The sequence below is a fragment of the Tetrao urogallus genome (genome assembly GCF_951394365.1).
Source record: "Tetrao urogallus genome assembly, chromosome: 3".
Classification (NCBI taxonomy): domain Eukaryota; kingdom Metazoa; phylum Chordata; class Aves; order Galliformes; family Phasianidae; genus Tetrao; species Tetrao urogallus.
Window position 1 is genome coordinate 35183316 of NC_136815.1, and position 21867 is coordinate 35205182.

Sequence of the window (21867 nt, forward strand, 5' to 3'; positions counted from 1 at the left end):
TATGCAGGCATTTTATGCGTGGCATGAGCTTAGCAGTTTCAAAAATGGATTTAAAGAAGAGAGACTGTGCATCTGCCATCTGCATCTGTCCTGTATCAGTCTCTGTCCTTCTGCTGACTTCTAGGCACTTGTGCTGGTCCTCACAAACTGAGGATCTGTCCTGATTGGACTTTCCACCCTTATTTTAAGAGAGAGGGGGTTTATCAACAGATTTATCTTGACCATGTAATCGATATCCCATGAAGCTTCAAGTCATACTGGATATATACACACAAGGGCTGCTCTGAAAAATAATGCCTACTGTTTTACTATGTTGGCCCACAGTGTTAGCGGTGGATGCTGGTTGGTATGGTCATAAAGGTTAAACGTTCCCACCAACATTCTGTTACATTCTATTGCCATGTGACAGACGGCATCACAGGGGCAGTCTGACACAATGGTGGACATGTGCAGGAAGTGTGTAGGAAGCAAAGGGGTGAAATTCTTCTATGAGGGGAAAAAATGCCACCCAGTGACATTTATCTGAGCTTACTGAATGTTTATGGAGACCAAAACAGAGGATGTGAGCATGGTGAGGTGGTGGATGTTGCAGGTTTATTGCAAGTGCGATATGCAGGCTCTTGTTCATCACTGGTGAAAGTCCATGACCCATGTTGAATAATAGTGCTTTGTACCTGAGAATTTGTTCTATCAACAGTACTATAACAGTTCTATAACAGTAACCAGTGTTACTGTGCTCTTTATATTTCTTGTAGTTTCCATGGAAATAAACAGGAGGTATTACTTTCAGAGCAACCTACATATATTTAATATTTATAGTATGATAGAAATGTGGAACTGGAAAGTTGATCAAGGCATTCTGTAATTTTTTTTTTCCCCCCATAGCTGAGGCACAGACCAAATGCTCTTAAATTATCCAGTATTGTTGGGAGTACACTTTAGAACTCAGGCTAGTCAGCTTCACACTTCCTTCCCCTGAAACACTCCCCCATACAATGACCCTCTCTTACAGCTTTCCCTGCGCTCACAAATCTTTCTCTTGCACTGGAAATATCCATCTGTGCCTAACGAGGATCAGATTTCTTAGTTGCACATGGATTCTCCTTTTCTGCAAAGTTAATGATGTTATGTTCTAACTTAAATATATCTAAATTTTCTTCAGGGTACAAACTCTTTTAGCTTAATCAAGCATGCTAGGTCTTTGAGTGCAGCACACAACTGTCAAGGAATGATCTATCCGTCACCTGGTATGAAAGTGCACTGAATCACTTGAGGTACCCCACTAGTCTTTGCATTACTTTCTGATTGCTTTCTCTTGGCCAAGAAAGTGTAAGCTCTTCCAAGAGAGTTCTTACTTTTGTGTTGAGAATGGTTTTTGCTTTGCTTGGTTTGTACAGTTCCGGCTTGTGATACAAGCATTATTTCACAGCATGTTTCTAAATAGCAGTCACTGTGCTTCACAGCATCGTATGTTCTCTCTTGTCAAGACTAGTCTGCCAGTGTAAAACTAATGTGTTTTAAACTATTCTAGGCGTATTACCACACTGTCCTTGTGACTCTTCTGTAGACTTGTTCAAAAAGGTGCTGCCTTCCTTTACATTAGTCCTGTAATTTAGCATGTTGTAACTCAAGACAGAAGGTGGAAGAAAGAGGAGGCACAAGAAGAAAATAACGCAATTCAGAGAAGCCAACTGGAATAATTTTACATATGAAAGTTCAAAGTTTGGTTTATGATAAGTTATTTAGGAGAAGGATAAATGTAAATGTATACAAGTACAGGAAAAACAAGAATATATCTGTGCCAGCGATGGAAGAAAATCTAATTGCATCACTAAATAGTAATTTGTACACAGATTTGTTAATTTGTATAGATTCATACATGACTGTTTAATTCCTTTGCCCTCAAACAGGTTCTACGCCTGGCTCCAGACGATGGCTTTGCCAAAGTACACTATGGCTTCATCCTGAAGGCTGAAAACAAGATAGCAGAGAGCATACCTTATCTAAAGGTAGTTTTATTCCCACAATTCCTACATTCTACTCAAGCTAGAAGCATTCTAATTGCAAATTACAATTAAAGCTGTACATCAGAGTTATGTTGCTGTATCACTGCCAATGAACGGGAATGAGTTTATACACTAAGATTCATCTTAAACATCAAATGCTGGTTTTATTAGTACACAGCTGTGAGTCTCAAATTGTTTTGAGCCTTGCAGTATGCCGCAAACTAAAGGTTCTTGAAAGATCAAAAGAGGGAAATTGTGTACGTCTGAGTGTTTGGAAGAAATACTATGAAAAAAAATCTTAATTTACAATAACCAGCTTTCTAAAATGCTTATGTACATCTATAGGATTTTGAAGTCAAGTGTTTGTCTTTGAATACATCTGTGTCTTGGAGTAACTGGGGGAGGAAGCCATGGGGTTTTGCAAACTGATAACATTTTTCAAGGGCTCTTCACTGAATACTGTATTCATTCAACCTAAGTTCATAGTTATCACGGTAGTTAAATTTTATGGCCAATTTCATAGGTTTTCTCTTGCATAGAATTGACAGACTATATACAGCAATAACCTGAGCTCTTTTAGAAGTCCCATTAAAGTTTCTTTTCTACTGTTCTATTTCTATTATTGTTTTTTTAAGGAAGGACTGGAGTCTGGTGACCCTGGCACAGATGATGGACGATTTTACTTTCATTTGGGTGACGCCTTGCAGAGAATAGGAGACAAAGAGGTACATATTTAACATGGCCTTGCTTTAACATCTGGCAAATCCAGACAAAACTTTTGAGCATGGGCTCATAGGAAGAAACTTGAGTAGTCCATTTTAAGTAACAGTCCAGCATATGTGTGTAGAAGTCAAGATAAGCAATAGCAAAAAAAAAAAAAAGCAAAGAGCAATTTGCATGATGATAGAATCTGTTAGCATTCCTTCTTTTGCCGCAGAATTAACCAAAACTTTTGACATTTACATGGAACTTGCAAAAAGAAAAAAAAAAAAATTAGAAATGAATTAAAGGTGTTTTTTGTCTGTTTTTTTTGCTCCTACTACTTGTGATTTTTTCCACCAGAGTCAAAATACGGTGACTTAAGTATATCACTTGAATGCAAGTTCTCTCATAGCACTGACAACAGTATTCTATAAACTTTACCACTTTCCCAAAGTTACCATGAAATTACTGACCCATATATGATATCAGTGATTGTGTGTAGGGTCCTGTTTTGCTAATGCTGGACTGGACAAACTTGGCTGACTGACATGTCTGAGGATTGATGATTTTTCATTTTTTTCTTCTCAAAGTGTTTATACCTTCTGTGTAGTAGAAGAATATCCCCAGAATCAAGTGGATCGTAAGCTTTTTCTATAAAATTTTGATTGATATGAATTTAATTGCTAATAAGTGTCATATTCTAGGCATACAAGTGGTATGAACTTGGATACCAAAGAGGTCACTTTGCGTCAGTCTGGCAGCGCTCTCTCTACAATGTCAAGGGACTGAAAGCTCAGCCATGGTGGACAGCAAGGGAAACAGGTTATACAGAACTGGTAAAGGTAAGGAAGTTTGTCTCTGTTTAATTTATTTATTTTTTTAATAATGACTGTAATCTAAGGGGTGAAGCAGAGCAAATGCTTGTCCCTGAGGTCTGGATTACCACCTGTGAATACCAGACACCAATCTCAGACGGAGTGGAAGATTTCACTAAGATATGATAAATTGAGCTTAGGTGTTTCAAAAATTGAGAAAGGGGATAGGATGACTGAAATCATTACTAAATCCAAAGTTTGCATGGTAGGCAACTGTAATATCTCAGTAACAGCAAATTTTGGCAATGGCTGGGACACACACATGAAATTTTTTGCTTAATCAGGAAAAGCTCTGTTCTTTGTCCCTTTTATAGTACTTGGTGTAATCTTCGGCAGATTCTTAATTGCATGAGAGAAACAATTCACAGGGATGGATTTAGCAAGAGATAATGATGCAGAATTTTAGTTCTTAAAAGTTCTTTTTATTCAGAATGAAGCATATGGTTTGTTTATATTTGTAATAATAGTTTGTATTTTCAAAAGCAGTCTATTTTTGACATTACAGATCCCTAAGCAGGTCTTTTATAACTCCAAAAAAATTACAGCAGTAATAATTTTAGAAATTAGGAAGGAAGTACCCCTTTTGTGTATGTTTTGATTATTAGTGGTTTCAGTCGTAGAATCATTGAATGGGTTGATCATAAAGATCGTAAAGATCATGCATCTCTGACCCCCTTTCCATGGGCAGGGTTGCCACTCACTAGATCAGACTGTTCAGGTCTCCATCCAACCTGACCTCTAGGGATGGCATATCCATTATTTATACAGAAGAAATTTATTACCCCAGTACACAACTGTGTGAGAAGATCATGGAATAGATCATCCTGGACAACATGCTTGATCATATGAGGAATGAGTGTGTGATCCGAGACAGCCAGCATGGCTTCACCAGGGGAAGGTCATGCTTGACCAATCTGGTGGCCTTCTATGATGGAGTGACAGCATTGGTGGACAAGGGGAAGGCGACCGATGTCATTTACCTGGACTTGAGCAAGGCCTTTGACATGGTCCCCCATCACATCCTTATCTCCAAATTGGAGGAATGGGGATTTGATGGGTGGGCCACTCGATGGATAAGAAACTGGTTGAAAGGCTGCAGACAGAGGGTGGTCATCAATGGCTCAATGTTCAGGTGGAGGCCAGTAACGAGCAGCGTCCCGCAGGAGTCTGTGTTGGGACTGGTGCTCTTTAACATCTTTATCAATGACATCAGTGACGGAATCGAGTGCACCCCCAGCAAGTTTGCTGTTGACACCAAGCTGAGTGGTGCGGTCGACACGGTGGAAGGAAGGGATGCCATTCAGAGCGACCTCGAGAGGCTAGAAAGGTGGGCCTGGGTAAACCTGATGAGGTTCAACATGGCAAAGTGCAGAGTTTTGCACTTGGGCTGGAGGAATCCCAGTCATCCATACAGACTGGAAGGAGCAGTCCTTGAGAGCAGCCCTGCAGAGAAGGACCTGGGGGTCTTGATAGATGAAAAGCTTAACATGAGCCAGCAGTGTGCTCTTGCGGCTCAGAAGGAAATGGTATCCTGGGCTCCATCAGAAGAGGGGTGGCCAGCAGGGACAGGGAAGTGATTGTCCCCCTCTACTCTGCTCTTGTGAGGCTCCGTCTAGAATACTGTGTCCAAGCGTGGAACCCCCAGTAGAAAAAAGACAGGGAGCTGTTGGAGAGGGTCCAGAGGAGAGCCACAAAGATGATCAGGGGACTGGAGCACCTCCCCTATGGGGACAGGCTGAGGGAGCTGGGCTTGTTCAGCCTGGAGAAAAGAAGGCTGTGGGGTGACCTCACTGCAGCCTTTCAGTACCTGAAGGAAGACGACAAACAGGAGTGGAATCAACTCTTTGAAAGGGTAGACAACTGCAGGACAAGAGGAAATAGCTTTAAGTTGAGGGAGGGGAGATTTAGGTTGGATGTCGGGGAAATTCTTTACAGAGAGAGTGGTGAGGTGCTGGAACAGGCTGCCCAGAGAGGTTGTGGATGCCCTGTCCCTGGAGGTGTTCAAGGCCAGGTTGGATGGGGCCCTGTGCAGCCTGGTCTAGAATTAAATGGGAGGTTGTTATTTCCCCATTCCATACAGCTAAATCCAGTCAGCAGTTATTACTTACTGCTTCATCTCTGTACGTTCCTGTGTCACTTGTGCAGAATGCATGGGAAATGCTTTCAAGTCCAAAGAGTATTAGTTGATATTGAGAATTGTTTTATGTAGGATGAAGCACTGGAAGGGTGGATGCACTCTTCCTATATTTTGACATTTGTTGTTACATGCAAACAGAATATTTTTGATATTCTGGTAGCTTAACTGTCCTAATGGAGGATTTATCCATGACGAGCCTACTACAACTAGCTGAGGCAGTGCTAAAGCCAGCTTCTCTGACATATTCTGACAGCTCTGTCTTTGTTCATTCCGTTAACTAACGCAGCTATAGTCAATAACATGTTAGAGCACAGACCTTGCTTGATTTTGTTATAAAGGGTCACAAGGTTCCTTGGGATTATAGATGGAGATGTTTTTTGATGGTGACTTACTTTTTCCATGGAAAACCTGTAGAAAAAAAGTTGTCTTTTTCAATACTCCCAGTTTAATAAATCTGCTGAGTGGCATACTGTTCACATAGTTATATGAGGACATGAGGTGAACTGTGCTAGTCTGGTCTAGTGTGGGTCTAGTTTAGAAGTAAAAGAAGAAAAAGCATTTCCAAAGGGCAGTATTCGTTGCTACTGTGTTAAATTACTTTCTTAGGATGACATCTTTTCATTTCTGGTGTTAACTTCCCTGCTGCTTGATTTGGAAAAAAAAAAAGGAAAAAAAAAAAAAAAAGATGAAGTAAAATCCTAGATAACTAATGTAGTCTTGATATTTAACCTTCTGATGAATAAGGTTGAAGAAGACAATCTTATATTTTATTTAATTCTCTATGAACTGCTAGCCAGGATGTCTAAGGAAGAAATGTTTTGTTTAGTTACTTAGAAGTTACTTCAACAAAGAAGGAGAGGTGGTAAATCCTACTTAGTGGTACCATGCTGGTTCAAAGCATCTCTCTAGCAGCTGCCCATTAATGCTTACTTTTGCTTTGTTATGTTATTTGTAATTTCTTTGAAAGAATAGGAAGGAGAACCTGATTTCTCAGAGAGCAGAAACTCTAAACCTTTAAGTTAGGAAGTGCGTCAAGGGACTTGCGGAAATGTTTCTGATCCATAGTAGTTCAGGGCTTTGGATCTGGAGATTCAATGTGTTTATTGTTTGAGTTCAGCTGAAAGTAATTTTGTTTTTATATTCAAAAAGTTACCCTCCTACCCTGAGGCAATTAGCTTTCCTTTCCAGATCTTAGTTTTTTGCGTTATCTCTGTTGTCTTTTGTAGAATGTCAGTATAGCATTATTTTTCTGTACTCGTAATCGGTGAGAATAATAAATAAAGAATTGCAGTGCTATTTATCTCAGACACTTTTCACCAGTAATACATGGGAAATGATCTAGGTAACTTTGTCCTTTCCTTATTTTGAGTCTTACGATTTTGTAAAGGACTACAAGGATGCTTTGCCAACAACGTACTACAGTGAACAGCTTATTGATTAGAGTGGATCTTGTATAGACAATTTTCACTGATTGTTCAGACTTTTATTAGTTAAGACTTTTATTAGACTTTTATTAGTTAAAAGTCTCAAGTGCAGCAAGAAAAATACAGAAAGAATGAAAGTACTGGCAACAGCACATATCCATAATATTTTCGGTAGAGAGACACCTAACAGGATTAGGTAGTCTGGCTAATATTATCTGGACACTCATATTTCATGATGAAATTTAACAGAAACATGTATTTAAAGTCTGGCTGGATGCTTAAGAGAGCTCTGTGTTGAAAAGAGCAAGATGATGCTTATGCATGCTGATGTTTAAGCACTGCAAGCAACTGAATGAGTGCAAGGAATTATTTTAGATGGCTTTAAAAACTGCCCCTTGACTGGAGGTCATCAGAATTCCCCAAACTGTGATTATTGTGAATGCTTTCTTACTCTGTTTCAGTAACAAAGTGAAGGGGATTGGAGACTTACCATTATTTTACTTTATAGCCCCATGGATTAAAATGCACATGTGGTCAGTAGTTATGCCTCACATGGGGGGCACTAAACTCTTAATCTCTGTCTGTGGCATTTATGAGTATGCCTTGAAAAGTGCTTGATAGCACAGAATAAACATTTTTAATATAGTCACACATAAAAATAAAACAATATTAAGAAATCCCTGTTTAAATATTGTAATTTCTTTGCCAATAAAATCTATGCTATTGCCAGATGTAAAGCAACTGTAAAGTTCCATTATTGTTAGGAACTGTATTTAAAAAGCCATATGGAGGTTTATGAGAATCAGCTGGTAAGAAACAAGTACATATGCTCCAAATGCTGTTCACCACCTGATTCTTTGCTTGAAAGGAAAATATTGCACCTAAATATAATATGAATCTTGCAACCTGAGGCTTGTTTCCTTACATATTATAGAGCATGAATATATTTTTTTCTGTAGATACTAGCTCTTGGATCAGTAGCCTGAAACCCAAGTCCTCAGCTTAGCTAGTGTTTTAATAGTTTCATGCATTTGCAGAATCACAGAGTTGCAGGATTTGGAAGAAATCTCAAGAGACCATTGAGTGCAACCCCCTGCTAAAGCAGGTACCCTACAATAGGTCACACGGATAGGCATCTAGACAGGTCTTGAATATCTCCATTGAAGAAGACTCCACAATGTCTCTGAGCAGCCTGTTCCTGTGCTCTGTCACCCTTACTGCAAAGAAGTTCTGCATGTTAATATGGAACTTCGTATGTTGAAGTTTTAGGCTGTTGCTCCTTGTCCTATCACTGTGCACAACCAAGAAGAGCCTCACCTCATCCATTTGTTCCTGCCATTCAGTGTATGCCTAAGAGTCTGTAACATCAGGGAGATCAGGGCTGAGATGTGTTTGGACTCCTGTAACCTTCCCTTCTACCTAGGACTTGTGAATTACTCATACTAAAGCATTATCAGTTTGTTTTATAGATGAGGGTCCAGTTTCTCAAGAATACAGAAAGACTATTGATTTCAGTGGCAGTTACATCTGAAACCATTGAGGAGTTGGCTCAAAATCAATGATATGTATTCAAATCACTTGGATGCAAAAGTGCTAGGGAAGGAGTTTTAAAGACAAGGACAGTCACAGAACTTTGCAGGCTGACTTTCAACTGGTCACTTGTGAACAATTGGCAGTGACAAACCTGCCATTAAGGACGACAACTTGAACTACCAGTGCTCTTCATGCACCTTTTAATTTGCATGGGTGAAAACTCCTTACATTTTTCCAGGCAAAAGATTAAGTGTCTGAGGAAACAGGGATGTGTTTGTATTATCTTTCAAAGTTTTCCAGTTTTGATTATCTGTATTGCTATATAAATGCAAGCTTTTCATTTGTCTCTTTTCTCCAGCCTGTACAAAATCAAGTATTCAAGCTAGCATTTCCTCCTGTAGAAATGGTAGCATTGAATCACTGACTACTTGGAATTTTTTAATCTATTTTATATCCTATATTTCAGAAAAATCAGTTTTACAAAGATATTCTTGAGAACATTTCTTCTTAATGTTAGCCACTGAAGGAGAGTTACGGAAATCCATCAGTGGGAGAGAATAGGATGGCTGCAGCAGGAAAATGAATGTTTTTTACTTTTATTGATGGATTAGAGAATGCAGTTTGCTAGAGGAGGAAAAAAAAAGAGAGAGAAAACAGTAATAAGAGAAGTGCTAATTTTCATAGACCTTAACAGGCCTAAAAAGACTGTAGTGAGAGGTAGTCTGTGTATTACAGACAGCATGTTCCAGCCGTAACTTTGACACTGAAAATGTCTTACAGAAGTGCTTTGTTCAGGAGCACAAAGACAAAATGAAAACTATTCACCCAAAATAAGGTTTAGCAAGTAAAGTAAGTAGCTGGGAAATGAAAGTCATGTCATTATTATCTAGATCCATTGTCAAGCTGTGAGTTTCAGTTTTGTTACTATAACATTAAATGGACTTAGTACTGGCAGAATGCAAGGTTTTCTAATCTGCCTGATTTTTACAAATAGAATGTCCTAAGGCAGCAGAGAAGAGCAGACATGTTAATTCCACAATCTTGTGGGTTTGGTGTGTATAAAGTACAAGGTAGCTTACACGTTGTATCCATAAATTGTCATCTGACATTTCAAGTTGTATTTGATCATTTTCAAAAGCATCACAATGTGTAAGTGCATCTTTGCAGACCTTTTTGAAGGTTTAAATCACAGCTGTCAACCGAAGTAGCTTGTTTGCGTTTGTCCTCTTTGAACTGAGATGTTCTGTCAGTGCTTGGAGTTTCAGTTTACACAGTGGTTTTCCAGTTGCAAGAGCACTTCTGGGTAATCTGTGCTATGTTTGAGAAGACCAGTAGTCTTTTTAGCTTGCAATATAAAGTCATCGGTTAAAGTGCCCTTTAGCTAACCAGAGCAAGTAAAGTCAGGCTTTCGCTGCAAAGAGTCTGGGGACCATTGAAATTGTTAATATGAGTATAATTGAGTCTGAAGAATACTGTGAAAATTGTTCCTGCCTTAGCATGACAGAAGGAAATAGGTATGTATAAGGAAAATTGATAATAATGATGAATACTTGTGTGTGTGTGTGTGTGCTTTTTTAATTAGAAAGTTAATAATGGAAACAAACAAAAAAAAAAAGTGAAATGCAGTAAGTTCTCAGTGCAGTAACATGGCTTTCGTAACAGTCCTTAGAAAAAAACTGGAAGCTCATTCGAGATGAGGGGCTTGATGTGATGGATAAAAAAAGAAGCCTCTTCTTGCCTGAAGATGAGAATCTACGAGAAAAAGGAGACTGGAGTCAGTTTACTTTATGGCAACAAGGTAAAACATTTTGTATTTCTTTTCCCAGTTTTACTTTCTCAGATTAAAAGTAGTATAAAAAGTAGTATAAAAAGGAGTTTTTTCCTGAATGTTTTGTTTTGTTTTGTTTTTTAAATCACTGAACCTGTTCTTTAAGTCTGCAGGGGAAGGGAGGTAATAGAATACTGTCTGAGACCCCATTGACAGCGAACAAGAATTCTTATTGCCCACAAGCTCCTCTAATAATCCATTCAGGGTGACACTCACCTTGTGGCAGGGCTGCCAGAATTTTGCATGTTAATGCATAGTAGAGATCATCGTGAAGGAGGACAGGAAAGCAGAAGACATATCCTCAATGTTTTATTGCCCTGTAGCTGAGGTCCGTTGTTCAGAAATGGTATGGGCAAAGGAATCTGAGCTCTAAAAAACCTGTTTGTCACTGTCCTGTGGAAAGTTTAATTACAGGGATGACCTGAATTTCTTAAAAGACTCTACATGTCAATGAGTCCTGTAAGATAATGACCAAAGTCTATCAAAATAGTTGGTGAAATGATATAGTATTGTTGGCATTTGTCTTTTTAACAATTATACTTTAATGATGTACTTAATCGCTAATAAAAATATAACCATACTTTCAGAATCACGTTTGAATAGGTAGAAAGCCTACTCTTTTCAAATAATTTAAAAGCAAAGAAATGGCAGTCTGCTCTGATGTTACAACATGTAAGCTGGCATTTCTGTTTCATAATTTGAGAAATGTGATTATGAATACTTACTGATTTTGGTGTCAGCTCTCTAGCAGCTTTGTTGCTGTTCTGCAAAGTAGAAAACAAGGGACTGTTTGTTCATTGCATTTATTAGTGCTACATCACTTATTTTCACTAGGAAGAAAAAATGAGAATGCTTGTAAAGGTGTTCCAAAAACGTGTGCTTTATTGGAAAGATTCCCAGAAGCTACGGGCTGCCGAAGAGGACAGGTACCTGGCAAACTTCTTTGTTTTTGCAAATCCCTAAGGCTGGGTGCAGGTGATGCTGAGGAGTGTGTATAGGAGGACACATGAACTTGGTGTATTTAGTGATGCCACAGACACACAACAAAGTTAATACTGTAAATACCTTCAGCAAATACAAGGTAAAATATATTAGCTAAAGGTTTCTCATGGAATTTTTAGTTGAGCCAGTTTTTCTTGTGATCATAAGGAGCTCGTGCTGGGTAAGTAGTTTACTGTGGGTCAATTGGTGGTAATAAATTACTAAACTTAGTCTTACGTGATCTATTGTGACACACAGCTAACCCTGCTTTGAGCAGTTGGTCAGGCTAGATCCTTTCTAACCCAAGTTTGCCAGTGTTTACTCTCAGCTGAATGCACAAAACAAAATCAGGGAGCCAGACTCTTGCTGTGATAACCTTCATATACTTACCCAGTCTGGCTGCGTTAGATGGAATGGGAATCACCTTACAGAGGCCAAACAGTGCCACTGCCACATAAAGGGAAGAAACTTTACATCCATGGGCTGTGTCCTTGGGTGTCAACAAAATCAGTTTCATTTACGCGATCTATGCTGATTACTCTGCTACAAATTAACCTCATTAAATCATGCAGAAGATCTCTATGCTAGGGATCAAATATACATATGCCACTGAATGACCCAACAGTGATAACAACTGATTCTGTAGATCGTATCTTTTTTTTTTCCAAAGAAATTATTAAACCTGTAAGCTTTAGCAAGCAAAACGAAGGATACTGAAGCTGAAAAACACAGTGCATAATCCTGAGTCTTTTGTGTAAGTGTCCATTTCTTTCATTAGACTTCCTTTTGTGCAGAAGAACACTGAATGGCCAGTGTTATGACAGTGAATAAGGCTGTTGTTTCATTCGTTTGTTACAGAAGCTGGTTGAAGTGAATGTAAGTGATGAAAGAAATCATTACAATCAGTGTGGCACATCCCAAGAAAACTGCTTTCTGTGGCATCCACAACTGAAAACAAATCTATCCCAGAGAGCAAAAAGCTACTTTTGTGTTCATCATTTTTGGCACCCCAGTACCCCAGTAAAACTCCTCAGAGTTTTAGTCTTCAACCACAGTATAACCTGTCTGTAGTTCAGGAATATTTGATGATGTACATGTAATTCTTGAGTGCAGCACGTGTGTGTTTATGTATATGTACCTCACAGATGTATCTAAACAGATATGTGGAGGCAAATTACATACATGACAGTAATAATTCCACAATGCAAGTATTTCTAGCATTATAGAAGTATTTCTGTGGGATATCAGTAATTTCCCTCCAGCCAGTAGTAGCAGTTATTTGAGTTTCTTCAGAGACTGACAGGGTAAACAAGCTAATGTATCTCACTGTAGCAGAGGCAGTGTAATGGAGCATCTGTGTGTGCCACGGCCACTGGAGCTTATTGCTTGCTGTCGTAAGACATCTCTGGTAAGACCAAACCTCAGATGTTGGGAACAGCTAAGGCATTAGGCATACATTCTTTTATGCTTCTTTTGTTGTAATTGGAAAGTTGGGAATATCTTAAAAATAACAGGATTTAACAAAGCTACCCTGTCCTACCCTGAAAAGGTGCTCCACCACTGTCACATAATATTCATCCTTTTCATTGGGCCCTTGTAGAATCACAATGATAATATCCCTGCTGAGCCGCTTTTGCTCCAGACTGAGCATTCCCATCTCTCTCAGCCTTCCCTTACATTTCAGAGGCCATTGTTTATCTTTGTGACCCTTCACCAGACTTACTCAATGTGTATATGTTTATCTTGGAGTGAGTAGCCATCTGGACCCATCGCTGAGAGTGCTTGAGAGTAAGGGTCACCTCCCTCAACCTGCTTGCAAGGCTCTGCCAAAGGCAGCCCAAGAGGCTCATGGCCTTCTCTTCTACAAGAACACATTGTTTTAAGCTGTTGTTTACAAGGACCCTGAGCTCTTTTTTTCTGTGAAGTTGTTTTCCAGACAGTTGTTCTATGGCTTGTAGTGATGCATACAGTTATTTCTCTCCAGTGCAGGACTTTTCATTTCTTTTTTGAACTTCGTGAGGTTTGTGTTTCTTCCAATCTCCAACTTGTCAAAACCCCTTATGAATGACAGCAAAAAAAAAACTGATGTACCAGCCTTTTCTCCTCGATATTCTATCCTTGACAAGAGATGTACTCTTTCCTTTCATCCAGGACATTAGTGAAGCATAAACAGTGTTGGACCCAATACTGAACCCTGGGGTCTATCTCTGGTGAGCTGTGGGTGTTGTGCTTTGATCACAGCTCCTTGAGCCTGTCTGAACTGTCAGTTTTCAGCCTCCTTCACTGTCAGTTTACCTATTTTCCACTTCATCAGTTTGTCAATGAGGATGTTATTGGCAGACAGTGTCAAAAGCCTTACAAAAGTTGAGCTAAACAATACCCACCAATCTCCCCTCATCCATCAAGCTAGACATCTCACTGTAGAAAGCTGGTTAAGCGTGATTTCCACTTCGTAAATCCATGCTGACTGCCCCAACCACCTTTTCCTTCATGTGTTTGAAAATGGCTTCCAGGATTACTTGCTCCATCTGTAAGATGAAACTGACTGTAGTTCCTCAGATCCTCCTTGTTGCCCACAGTAATGACATGAACATTTGCTTTCTTACAGTCCCTAGGAACCTTCCCAGCCGTAGCCTTTCAGAGATTGAGGGTGACCTTTTGACATGATCAGCCAGCTCCTTCAGTACTCTTGATTAAAACCTGCTAGGGTCTATGAAATGATTTTTTGAGTTTGTTTACTGTTCCTTAACATGAGGGTAAGTCTTTGCACCAGTCTTCTCCACTGTTCTCAGGTGCCTGGGATTCCTGTAGGTCAATCTTACCAGTAAAGACTGAGGCAAAAAAGGCATCTAGTGCCTTAGCCTTTTCCATGGGCTTTGTCATCAGATCTCCTGCTACATTCAGCCATGGGCCTGTGTTTTTCCTATACTTCCTTTTATTGCTGATGAACCTGTTGAAATCTTTAATGATGCCCTTCAATTTAATCTCTAGATCTCACCAGATGAGCCTTGACTTTCTTTCATCCCTGCACACTCTATGTTCTTCTGGAGTAACCTCACCCTCCTTTTTTCTCTTGTATGTTTCTTTATTTCAGGTTTTCAGTATCTCTGTGCTTCTTAACTGTGGGGATAGACTGTTCTTGAGCTTGGAGGATGTGATCCTTAAAAATAAACCAAATTACCTAGACTGCTCTTCTCTCCAGTATTGTGTCTTTTGATATTTTTCCTAGCAGATCCCTGAATAAATCAGTCTACTCTCCCGAAGCTGTGGGTAGTACTCCAGCTTTTTGCCTGTCTCCCTGTCCCCATGACCCTAAACTCCATCACATAACCATCTTAGCTTCAGCTAAAACTTTCAGTAGCCTTCACAATCCCATCGTTATCTGAGAGTGACTACCAGCCAGTCACTCTGGCCAATGCATGTCTTGTGCCTCCTGTAGACCATCCTTTTAGATGTTAAGTGTGTCTGCAGGTCTTACATTGGATATAGGATGTTTTTCTACTGGCACACAAGAGATAATTCATGTCAGCCCACAACAAAATGAAAAATATACATGCACACCACAGTATTGAACACCTTCAGGAAGTGGGAATACGCAAGTATTGCTAAGACTAACAGAAGGTGATATCATTGTGGAAGAGATGTAATGAAGTCCTGAACTCAAAGCAGTACGGTTGTGAAAATGACCTTACTGAAGGCTTCTCTCTCTTCTTGCAGATCAAATATTCTGTCATGCTTCCAGGAACTCATGTTTGGCCCCACACAGGACCCACCAATTGTCGGCTAAGGATGCATTTGGGCTTAGTGATACCTAAAGAAGGCTGCAGAATTCGATGTGCCCAGGAAAACAGGTATTGTCTGGGATTTTTGGTTCATTGGCTGTTTTTGTTGTTATTAATTTTCCTCTACCATCCTTAGCCCTGAAAAGATATGTGGTAATGTGTCTAATGGAAAGGAAAAAAAAACAAAATAGGATGTTTTACTAATCAGGAGGTGCTATGTATTTCTTTAAGCAGGCAACTTGCACCCTCGCTCTTGGTATAAACATATCCATGTCAGTTGTCAAACAAACAATGCCAGAAGAATCTTTAGAGACATAGCTGCTCTTTCTGTGTTAGTGTGGGGAAAAAATGTTTTTTCATCCATGAAATCTGTGTTTACTTTTACAATGCCAATCTAACATACTTGCCAAAAGAGTTGTTCTATCTGATCTATTTTTTGTTTGTGTTTTTGTTATTTTGTTTTTGTTTTTTTTTTTTTAATTTTGACTTTGAATTCAATGCTGTTTACTTACAGAGCAGCAGCTATTGCCGTTCTCACCACTGTAACCAAATGCTATTGTATGTCTGCAGAAACCTTATTCCTAGCATTCATTCTAATTCAAGATAATTCAGTTAGAAAATATTCCAGTCCAATTTTTATGTGACACCATATTTTCCTGTGTTTAAAGATAATAACTATATTGCTTTTCACAGGCTTAACTTGCAGAACTAGGTGGACTTCTAATAATGCTTTGTATCTCAATATATTTATTTGGAATAGTGAATATTTTGTCTATAGCATCTGAGTGCAACAAGTGTTGACTTTGAATTCTTTTTGTGGTACTACTGTAGAGTAATATTTGATATGATGAAATGAAGCACCACTCCTGTTTGCATGACTGCAATGTGTGGCAAAGATTTTTTTCCAGAGCATCTGAAAATAACTACGACAAGAAATTTTTATAATTTTTGTAGATGCAATTATGCAACTGTTAAAAATGTTACTACAGATGTGTTAGGGCTCCTGCCAGCATAACGCTGACTGTGTCAGACTGTTAAACTATAAAACCTACACTGCCTAGGTTGTGACAAATATGCTTGTTTCCATCATTTCAATCCAATATCCAAAACAAGTTTAAGATAGACATTGGGATGAAGGTAGAGATACCTAATGGGCTAATGGATTAACAGGAAAACATGAATTCTTTTAACTGTGGGACATTATTGTGAGTTCAGATCTACAGTGACTGGAAGGCATTATCACAGGTAGCTATTCTGTGCCTGTGTAAACATGGTGGTGGTTTTGATTCCCTTCCAAGGTAGCAGGTGTCCACAACTCATCTCCCGTTATTGTAGCTGACCACTCTTCTTTGCCTTAATCTGAACAGAAGGGATAGTGGTGTGGAAAATGAACTTAACTACCCCCCTTGGTTCCCCATCATCAGGATGTGTCAGAGCAGAGTGGAGAAATGTCTGTTGTTGCTGGTGTGCTGTGGTCAGAGCATTTCACTCAGTATCTAGGCTTCTGAACTAGGTTCATTTTTATGCATCCAACTCGCTCATTTGAAATGTAACACTCACATTCAAGAGGTGACCACAGCCTGTGTTGGAATGTGTTAACTTCAGTTGATTTTTGGCAAGAGCTATACATTCAAAGAGAGGGTTTTCATTTAAAGTGTGTCCAGTAGTGGCCATGAAAAGCTGCTTTTATATTCCCTTTCTCACAGAAGCTGATAGAGGTGAACTGCCATGGAAAGAAATTATGTCAGGAAGAAACTGTATCTTTAGCATTTTCATTTTCTCCTCTCCTAGTGGATCAGAACATTAGGAAGATGGTGGTTTCAAACAGGAGAGCTGGCACAAGTATAAAGGTTTGACAGGGCTTTGATGCCATCCTTCTTTGGATTCCTGTCCCACTGCTGCATGCACAATATAGAAAATTTTGTATCCGTTAGCTCTGTGTCACCCTGTGTGTGTTTAGAGGGACAGTGCTACTACGCAGCTCATTCTTTGATGGACAGGCAACTCAGCTCTATCTAGTACTGTGATTTTCTCTGTTACCTGCAGGAGAATCTTTTGATTGCTACCAGGAGCTTGTGCACCTCATTGTTATTCAGCACAGCTATAGTAATTTGAGGTCATTGGGGCATTTTGAAGTCTGAAGGGAAGCCTAGGGTACAGCGTACAGAAATGGTAGGTAAATAATATCTAGCTATCAGAAATCAAACATCAATCAGATGTGGTAATCATGTCTTGAAACAAATATGCAGAATTACCGCCTTAAGCAGAAGTCAATCCAAAATCTCACCTGTGACAGGTGACATAAGAGCTGAGCAGGTGATATAAAACTACTTCAAAGTGGCTTAGCACCACGCCAGAGTAATATTGTCCTTGTGGTTCCACTGTGAAATGTTTCTGATACCATGAAGACATCTGGAAAATACTTATTTGCATACTAATGGTGAGTTTTGTAATCTATGCAAAAAGGGCTAATAGTTCTGTCAACTTTATGACTTCTTTGTTATGCAAAACAGCTCATCCCAGATGGATACAGTTTGTAACCTCTGAAGCTGTTTCATCTGGATACTTGGAGTTTCTGTTGTCTTTAACAGGCTTACACTTTCAGGATATTTAGCGCAGTGCTGTTTGGACTTTGTTTAATCAAAAATAAACATAAAAAAAATCAAAATAACAACAGCAACAACCCCACAATTCTTTACCACATAAAAACATTAAGTTGAGTAATACCAATGTAATTCTAGTGCAGTCGCAGAGAATCAGAGACTCAAGGCCAATATGACATAAAACATTTTTCCTATTGGATAGCTGACTCAGTAGCAGAAAAAAATACATGATCATACTTAAACCTGCAAGAGATAATTATGTGGGCCTTCAATGTTCGTGTGCAAGGCAGTATGAATTTTTCAGTGTTACGCTGGTTGCCCTCTGTTGCTTAATATATGTTTAGATTATCGTTTCAACTGAAATAATCCTATTTCAATTTCCACTTCCCTTCAGATCATTATAGGACAGCCCCATAAATGTTGATAGCTAAGTTTTGCTTTTGTTGACTTAAATGCTCAAAAATACCTAGATGACTTAGGAATCCAAATATCATTTTTCACAGATTTTTTTTTTTTTTTTTTAACAGAAAGTTGTTTTCTATTTGAATGAACATAGTTGAATGAGCTAAGCAATTTATTTCCATCTTTGATGACAAGATCTTTGCTTCTTTATCATCACTACTGCTTACAGTTTCTAATTTCCTTTAGGGACATCAGTGCTCAGGAACTGCTTTTCTTGTTGAAATACTTGATTATACATTCATAGTAGGATGGCTTTAGGAGGTAACATTGGTTGTTACTGACTTGACTGACTGTTATATCCCTTCAGATGAGACTCAATGAATAATCAAACAAATGCTTCTGTCTTTCCGCAATGTAAAATAAATTTGCTTTGCTTGTACCACTGCCTAACTTCATGATGGGCAAGCGATGTAATACACAACTGCCTACTTGCATCTAAGTGGAGCAGGCAAGACTGTGATCTGAAGGGCAGTGACAGTGTGATGACATTATCTCTAATGTTCTCTGCTCATATGCTGATTTTTGCAGTAATAAGGCTTTAAATCTCTTCAAAATTATGAATTCAGATCTCAACAAGCTGGAGAAGTGGGGGAAATAGAGCTTCATGAAGTTCAACAAAGGCAAAGCCCTGCAATCTGATAACAGATAACAGTATAGGCAGGGTGGGCACTGGATAGAAAGCAGCTTTACTGAAAAGGGCTAAGAGTCCTAGTAGGCATGTTGAACATGTGCTCTTGTGGTGGAAGGCTAACCTCATGCTGAATTACACTATTAGTGCATATGAATCAGTTTGAGGGAAGCAATTTTTTCCCTCTTCTGCATCCAAACACTGCATCTGTGTCTGGTTTGGGACACTTCTGTGCAAGAAAGTCATTGATAAGTTGAAGTGACTTCTGTGGAGGATGACCAAGAAAAAGCTGGACCGTGTGACACTTGAGAAGAGGTTCAGAGAGAGGAGATGCCCATCATTGTAGATATTAAAAACTCCACTAGATGAGAACCTGAGATATTTCATCTGGCTTCAACACTACATTCAGCTTTGCAGTAAGTCTTGCTTTCAGCAGAAGCTTGGAACAGATGACCTTCTGAAGTTTCTTCCGAACCTAAATTGTTCTGTGATTTTATACTTCATAAAAGAGAAAGAAATGCAGATTCATAAACCAGTGATATTTCCCATCTCCATCTGCTCTTGCTGTGGCTTTTAAATCTGGCCATTGTCTTAGTTTTTCAAACAATGGAGGTGCTTAAAAATAAGCCGGTTTGTGTAAGTCATGTTTTCCTTTTTGGGCCTAACAGAGATACAGGTCTTGGAAAGATTCCATTGTTACAACTTGGCTTTACTTATAACGGTGAACAGTAACCCAGAGTACTTAGGTCCACTTCAGTGGTCTCTGCCTTAGTGGTACTTGGCAAGCAGAAGAGGTTTAAATTATGTGTTCTCATGCTTTCAGTTCAACGTTAACAGAATAACCTGACTCAATGCATGCTATAGCACTGCGACCTTCTTATGAAGAAAAATCTTTAGACTCTGTGCTTTGAATGGATTTATGGGATATGGCTTATGTTCACTGAAATTATAAAGCAGGATCAGGACCTAATTGTGTTGTTCTGGTTTTCAGAGAAAAAAAAACAAAAAAAAAAAACAGATTTAAAGTAATTTATTTTCAAGCCATGTTGCTCGTCACTCCATCAGTTTCCATTACTCATTGAGTGTATATCTGATTAGAAAAGAGGGAGAAAATTACTGTACTAGTATTAGGCCCCTGAGTTTGATGAACACTCCCAGCTTATTGGACTAAACTCATAAAAATTAAATAAATAACAAACATTGCAAACGTCTGAATATGTATGTGGGCACATGTGGCCATAACTAGGCAGAGGGAGAGAAAACAATCAATAATACAAAGTTTCTGATCTTAGACTGATCTTCCTGTAGTTTATTTCAGTTAAATCTCTGGTACTCCAGTATATTAACATTAGGTACTGAATTCATGACTGTGCAATATATAATGTTTAAATGTTTCTCACATGTAGGAGAACATCCTCAGAGCTGATGTATAGCTTGCATGCGTCAAAGCACTTCAAATACTGCACTAAAGCATGTTCTTTTTGTGTTGCAGAACCTGGGAAGAAGGGAAAGTTCTTATTTTTGATGACTCTTTCGAGCACGAAGTGTGGCAGGATGCTGAAAGTTATCGTCTGATATTCATTGTTGATGTGTGGCACCCTGAGTTAACAGCGCAACAGAGACGAACCCTTCCTGCTATTTAAGGGATTATATCTGATGCGAAGAGACAGAGGAGTTTTAACCTGACAGAGTATGCAAATAAAAACATGCAGGATTAATTTATACAGCATATGAAGAATGCTAGTATTGTAAGGGTTAAAAGAGATAATGACATTCTACAATCACAGAGGACTTGAGTTTAAAAAACAGAAAGAAAAAAAAAGCAAAAAAAAAAAAAAAAAGCCATGTTTGTTTCATACTGATATAGCACTGATACGTATTGTTTTTCAGGCTGCAAGTCTGAGAATACAAATCTTGTCTGTCAAGGAGCAATACAGGTCTGGATTTTCAAGCTGAGGAATGTGCAGATGTTTTTACCATGCCTGTATGATGTGTTCAAAAACAGTCATCTACCTGCCTGGCCACGTTCAGGCACAAGGTTTGCAATAATACATCTGGGAAATACTTCCCAGGCTTCTGTCTGCAAGCAGCACGTATGGTATTTATAGACACATGCATCCAATCAGCTTTGATAATCACTGTGCAGTTGTAGTGTTAACTGCTTTAGGTATAAAACATGTCCCTATGTTATCAACTCTAGATAATGTGAATGGGTTGTGTGTTTTGTTGTTTTTTCTACCTGAATAACTATTTTTCTAGCATAATTATGAACAGATCTTCTTCAATCAACCACTATTTTTAAAAATAATGTATATACAAAGTACATCTCTAGCTATAAGCATATATTTTACATTGTGCTGTAGCACAACAAAAGTAGTATATGAACAGATTTCATTTTGCCACCTGCGGCCTTCTCTTGCCTTCCTAGAAAAGCAAACAGAAACTTGCATACTCCGCTTCTTAGTAGAGCACTGTCCTTCTAAAACAAAATAGTTCTCTTAGCAGGTAAACTTCAGTTTTGTAATGTGACTTTGGAAGACGTTGACTTGACCTAGTGGTGTTTTCCTTTTCTTGAAATGTATGGTACAATCCGGAAACAGCATAATTTACAGTATACTCTGTATTTGCTACCCAGAGTTTACTGTATGTTAAAAAGGCCTTATTTTTAAGAGAGAAATCCTGGATGTTTAAGCAGTTGGCTCGTCTTTTGGTTCCTCACTGTTTGATGGGAGATGGAAGGTGCAGAAGCCTCCACTGTTGATTTCTAAGAACACTAACAAAATAAACTAGAGTTTGCACAGATAATGTTTGAAACCAGCTGTTAGCTACTCACCTGCAAAGCCAGCGGAGAGTGGATAGGTGTGCTACGATGCTTGGGTCTGCTCAAGCTCATCAAGAGCAGTAGC

General features: G+C 38.9%; 1 protein-coding gene across 1 annotated transcript in view; it reads left to right on the forward strand.

The window, feature by feature from the left end:
• Positions 1-20604, forward strand: part of ASPH (aspartate beta-hydroxylase) — a gene marked incomplete at both ends in the record, with an annotated part of 100329 nt that extends 79725 nt beyond the window's left edge. The window contains 7 exons of the mRNA XM_079533472.1: positions 1911-2009; positions 2642-2731; positions 3413-3550; positions 10340-10475; positions 11340-11431; positions 15204-15337; positions 20454-20604. Coding sequence (XP_079389598.1) covers positions 1911-2009; positions 2642-2731; positions 3413-3550; positions 10340-10475; positions 11340-11431; positions 15204-15337; positions 20454-20604 — 840 coding nt within the window. The remainder of the gene's footprint in view (positions 1-1910; positions 2010-2641; positions 2732-3412; positions 3551-10339; positions 10476-11339; positions 11432-15203; positions 15338-20453) is intronic.
• Positions 20605-21867: the final 1263 nt, after the last annotated feature.